General features: G+C 50.1%; 1 protein-coding gene across 1 annotated transcript in view; it reads right to left on the reverse strand.

Moving 5' to 3' along the window:
- The window catches only part of SERINC5 (serine incorporator 5), a 121,013-nt gene extending 115,579 nt beyond the window's left edge, over positions 1 to 5,434 (reverse strand). Inside the window, exon 1 of the mRNA XM_015140335.3 lies at positions 5,283 to 5,434. Coding sequence (XP_014995821.2) covers positions 5,283 to 5,309 — 27 coding nt within the window. The 5' untranslated portion in view covers positions 5,310 to 5,434. The remainder of the gene's footprint in view (positions 1 to 5,282) is intronic.
- Between the last annotated feature and the right edge of the window lie 566 nt (positions 5,435 to 6,000).

Here is a 6,000-nt window from a genome sequence, read left to right on the forward strand (position 1 = left end):
TCTACAAAATTTTTTAAAAACTGGCCAGGCATGGTAGAACGCACCTGTAGTCCCAGCTACTTAGGAGGCTGAAGTGGAAAGATGGCTTGACCCCAGGAGTTGGAGGCTGCAGTGAGCTATGACTGAACCACTGCACTCCAGCTTGGGCAACAGCCAGATCCCATCTTTACATACATACATACATCATATGTACATACATGCATACATACATACGTACATACATGAATACATACACACATAAATGGGTTTTCATTGAGGAAAATCTTGGTGATCTAGAAATAGGATCTGGCTGGAAATACTGGGCCTGGGCATTCCTGCTTTGCATAAACTGGCTATAAAGATAGAGTGAATAGGGCCGGGCACAGTGGCTCATGCCTGTAATCCCAGCACTTTGGGAGGCAGAAGCGGGTGGATCACCTGAAGTCAGGAGTTCCAGACCAGCCTGGCCAACATGACAAAACCCCATCTCTACCGAAAATGCAAAAATTAGCCAGGTGTGGTGGCAGGTGTCTGTAATCCCAGCTACTCGGAAGGCTGAGGCAGGAGAATCACTTGAACCCGGGAGGCGGAGGTTGCAGTGAGCCAAGATTGTGCCACTGCACTCCAGCCTGGGTGACAGAGTGAGACACTGTCTCAAAAAAAAAAAAAAAAAGAGAGTGAATTTTTACTCAGAATGGCAACCATGGGCTTGATCCTCCTGGTGCAATAATCTTGGCTGCCCACCAACCAGAAGTTAGCTGAGTCTTGCCTACTAGAATGTTGGTGCATCTGCCTCAGGTGAACTTTTCAGGCAAGAAGCCTATGAGAGCACCAACAAGGTCAAAGAGCTGGAACATCAGGAAGTCTTAGAACAGGCTGCATCACTGTTCTGTACGTATGCCACTGTCTGTATGTGTGACAGAATTTGGTCTGTGACCTTGATCTTTATGACCTGAATTAGGCATGAGGGAGAAGTTAAACCTCATCCAACCATTAACCACTGGCAGCCAACAATATCTACCAAAACAGCCTGACAGCAGGGTATTCAAAACTGTATTGGGTCCATCTGGAGCAATTATTATTTATTCATATAGGAATAATAAGGAATAGCAGTCTGGTACAAAAGTCACCCAACTCAAGTCAGATGGGCCAGTATGCAAGGCCTGGCTCTACCATCAGTCAGTTGGTAACATCAGTTCACTTATTTCTCTATACTTTAGGTGACTCACTTGTAAAAGGAGTCCAAGCAGGGGTTTTGTGAGGAATTAATGAATTATAATGTATGTAAAAACAAAGCACATACTGTGGGCTGAAATAAATTTCAGCATTATTATTGTCATACATGCCTATACTTGCCTGCAGTAAGCCCTCCCAATCCCTATTGTCAAACTGCCCTGAAAAGGTTGTCTAGATTTTCCAAGCACACACCTCACTTCCGCTCTGACAGTGCGCACTCATTTTCTTTTTTCTTTTTTTTTTTTTTTTTGAGACAGCGTCTTACTCCGTTGCTCAGGCTAGGGTGCAGTGGCTCAATATCAGCTCACTGCAACCTGCACCTTCCGCGTTCAAGTGATTCTGGTGCCCCAGCCTCCCAAGTAGCTGGGACTACAGGTCGTGTACCATCATGCCTGGCTAATTTTTGTTTTAGTAGAGACGGGGTTTCACCATGTTGCCCAGGTTGGTCTCGAACTCCTGGCCTCAAGCGATCCACCCGCCCGGCCTCCAGAAGTGCTGGGATGATAGGCAAGAGCCACCACGCCCAGCCAGCACTGTCATTTTCTATAGCTAACTTCCCCCACATTCCCACCTCCACGTAGCCCTTAAGTTAAAGGAGAACAAGGAAGCCCTGTGTTCATTACCTTGTCCCTAGGGGCCTAGCACAGAACTTTGAACCCATAAAGTGTTGAGTGACCACTCCCCTGTAATCTCTACCTTCTTAGCATCCATTAGCCAACACCCTAAGCAAAATCTAAGTGAATATCAGAGTAGATACAAAAATAAAATAAGATGATCTGGATATTATCCTGATGCAGATGGGTAATGGCCACTAGTAAGTTAAGATTTGGGGGGTTCCTCACACTCTGCCAAATCCTATATTACAGACTTTACACTTATCATCACATGTAATTTTCACAATAACCCTAAGAAGTACCCATTTAACAGTTGAGGTAAAATTAGGTAATAGAGGGTAAGTAACTCATCCAGCACACCAGTCCTCATTGTCCAGATTTCCAAATTGAAACCCAGGCCTGAGTCCAAAGCCCAGGCTCTTTTATGGGTTACATATTGTTCATGATGGTCCTCAGTTAAAGAAAGTCATCAAAATGTCTCTCTCCGACCTCAAACTTCTCCCGACTTAAATACCTAATTGGTGACTTGCCATTTCCATTCAATTTATAATAGGCATCCCTAATGTGACAAAGCCAAGAAACTTGGGTTTTCCTCACCAAATGTCCTCTTCCTAGCAGCCTCCTACTTCACCTCAGTAATGCTATCACCATCTACCCAGTGGCTCAGGCCAGACACCGAGTCTGTCTCATTCCCATATCCCACTTCTAATCCTTGCTCAAATCCAGTTCTACCTCTGAAATATACCCAAAGCCAACAATGTCCCACTGTACTCACTCCTACAGTCATAGCCTAAATTAAGGTACCACGCTCTCTCCTCCTGGGACTACAGCAACAGCAGATTGCCAGGATTCGAGCTCCATCAGGAAAGGATTTTTGTTCACTACTGAAGCCTAGAACACTGCTTGCCCCTAAGAGGCAAATACCCACTTGGGTTTTCCTCACCAAATGCTGCATGACCAGCTCAAACTGTTTTCCTCACCTCCACTCTAGCCCCCGTTACAGTCCAGTCTGCACAACACCCCAAGTATCTTCTAAGTGCAAATCAAACCACAGCTCTCCCCTGCTCAGAATGCTCCCACAGCCTCTCACTGCAACCAGAATTAAATCCAAAGTCCAAAGGCAGCTGACAGGCTCTGGCCATTTCTGGTCCTGCTCTTCTCTCTGACCTCATCTAAGACACCCCAGCTACCCTAGACTCCCTTGCCTCTCCTCACTGAGCAGTCTCAACTCCACAGGCATCTTCTCAGACTCCCTCAGCAACCCTCCTCAAGGTTGCTTACCACAGGCCTTCTGACAGGACCAGTACCATATTCATCGTTTCATTGTTTACATGTTTATGAATGATCTCCCCTGCCCAGACACGCCATTGAGAGCAGAGATGCTTGTCTGACTTATTACTATATAGCCAGCTCCTGGCACAAGGTAGGTGCCCAAACAAACAAAAGAATTGGTAACTTCTGATGGTGCTGTGAAGTGAGGTTTTGTTTGCTTTCTTTTTTTTTTTTTTTTTTAAGACGGAGTTTTGCTCTTTTTGCTCTTGTTGCCCAGGCTGGAGTGCAATGGCATGATCTCGGCTCACCAAAACCTCTGCCTCCCGGGTTCCAGCAATTCTCCTGCCTCAGCGAGTAGCTGGGATTACAGGCATGCGTCATCACAACCGGCTAATTTTGTGTTTTTAGAGAGATGGGGTTTCTCCATGTTGGTCAGGCTAGTCTCAAACTCCTGACCTCAGGTGATCCGACCACCTTGGCCTCCCACAGTGCTGGGATTACAAGCATGAGCCACTGCGCCTGGCCTGTTTGCTTTTCTTTTAACTTCCTACCGCTCCATCCACAGGAAATCACACTGCACCGAGGCCCACCACTGCGATGCTTCCAGCAGGCCTGGGAAAACAGGGGTTAACTTTGATTTGGTTCTTTCCAAAGTCCTAAGAGGGGAGACTTTAGAAACCTGCCAAAACATCAATAGCAAAATAATTCTTTTACAAAACCCATTTGAATACTGGTAATTACAGAGCCCTAAATTAGGCACTTGGGAATGACAGAAAGAGCCTCAAGGGGACTTCAAGGGACCAGGACAGATGCCCCTAAAGAGTTATAATATAATTACTACATAATAAAAAGTGTTGCATCATATTGGAGAGAAATATTTCAAAACGAGAATAAAAGATTTGCAGAGCTTTCTGAAAACAGTCTTTGCTGGTCCACCTTGTTCTCAAATACCTGGTAAGGTGGGGACCATTCTCATTCTCTTTCTCTCTCTCTCTGCCTGACTCAGGGAAAAAAATCATTTCATCCCAGTAGTCAAAAGCCTCAATTTCCTCAACTCTGAAAAGACCAGCTTTAATGCATGCCAAGCACAGTATTAGACCTCAAAAACCAAGACAGCTCCACGTGGCCACTCCAAACAGGACAGATAATCTGCCAATATAATCGCCGGTTACAGAAACCCACAGTTTATCCCCTGCATCACTTACAGCTGGCCTCGACTGTGGAAAGGCTGAGTGTCAGCAAGAACACCCCGAACCTGGATGCTCCCCAGAGTCTGATTCGTTCGTGAAAACACTCCATTAAAACTGTACCGAAACGCTGATAATCTACATGTACAGAGAGAAAGGAGCTCCACATCCAGGAGACTCGCCTACTTCGTTTTTTCTAACTCTGCGGAAGGAGTGAAACCAGCATGACAGGGCTAAGACGTACTAATTCTACACTGATGCAGTAACTTGTAGGAGACATAATGTTTTAAGATATCATAGGTTTAAACAGGCGAGAGTTAAAAAACAGGTTCGAGCAAGTTTATTTGCAAAGAGAGACAGGAAGGCTCGAGCCCTACCCAGGCAGTCGTGCTAGTACCGAGCCAGGGTTGGGTCGGGAAATTCAGGAAGCAGGGCTGAGTTTTCCCTTCTCCCAGACCTGCGCCCGGTAGTTTGGAAGTCAGGCTTTCAGACATTTTCAAAGGTACAGAACCCACGCTCGACTTCGAGATGCCAAGCGCAACCTGCTTGGGTTGTTTGACCCGAGTTTTATTCAGGGCATAGCAAAGGAGACGTTGCCTAAACCCACTTTTCTTCCTGATTCATCCGACAGGCAGAGTGGAGAGGGCTACGGAGCTCGGCGCTATTCACCAGTGCCGGGTGCAGGAGGCTACACGTCCCTGGAGCAGTCGGGATCCTCCGCCCGAGCCCTGCACGCCCCGCCCCACGCGGAGTCCCGGAGGCCGGAGGGGAAGACCCCGGGGTAGCCTCTTGGGCTTCCCCCTAACCCTTCCCGCCCGCCCAGGGCACAGGATTTCCCGGACGGCTGAGTGCCGCAGGGCCAGCCCAGGTGACCCACCCGAGCCCTACGTTCGGCAGCGGAACTGGGAGCGCACCCAGGCAGGTCCTCGACGCCTGGTCTCCTGGCCCGGTTCTCCGATCTGACAACCCCCGCGCTGCGCCGGGTCTCGCTCACCTGGCCTGCACAGCACTGAGCTGACATCGCGGCGGCTAACGCCGAGGGCGCGCTCGCTGGCTCCCCGCGCCGCACCGGCTGTCCTGGCTGCCTCGCGCCTCCAGCGCTTGCCTCAGCCTCAGCTCACACTTGCACGCAGATCAGCCTCGGCCAAGCGCCTAGGCGCCGAGGCCTGGGTAAAAACAACCGCGGCCAAGCCCCGCCCCGCCGCCGGCCCCGCCTCACCCGCCTCCAGCCCCGCCCCGCGCCCGCCCCTTCCCGGGCGCCCGGCGGCGAAGCAGGCTCGCCCGGGGCTCGCACTTCCGCTGGCGTCAGGCGGGTGGGCTGCCGCGATCACTTCCCGGTTGGGGCGCCGAGCCCTGGAGTCGGCCGCCAGCCTTCAGGCCCCACGTTCCGGGTCTGGTGCGCGGTCTGGCCGCGCTCGGGCCCTCTCCAAGGAAGGCGCAGCGCCCCTCCGCCTTCAGATCCGGAGAAAGAGCTTGTTGCTGACTCTTAAAAGGTTGGAGCCTTAGTAAGCGATTCCTGTCTGTCCTGCACAGACCAGACCGCCAGGTGCTGGTCTGCGCTCTGCCGCGTGCCAACTGGGACAGCCCACCCACGAGATCCTTGTTCGTGAAATCCCTTTCCCTCCCTCATCTGCCAAGAAAACTTTCAACTTTTGAGCTCTCCGCTCCGCCCAAGCTTCCTCGAATCCCTGGGCCCTTGACTGTTCTGCCCT

The sequence above is a fragment of the Macaca mulatta genome, chromosome 6 (assembly GCF_049350105.2).
Source record: "Macaca mulatta isolate MMU2019108-1 chromosome 6, T2T-MMU8v2.0, whole genome shotgun sequence".
In the NCBI taxonomy this organism is placed as follows: Eukaryota; Metazoa; Chordata; class Mammalia; order Primates; family Cercopithecidae; genus Macaca; species Macaca mulatta.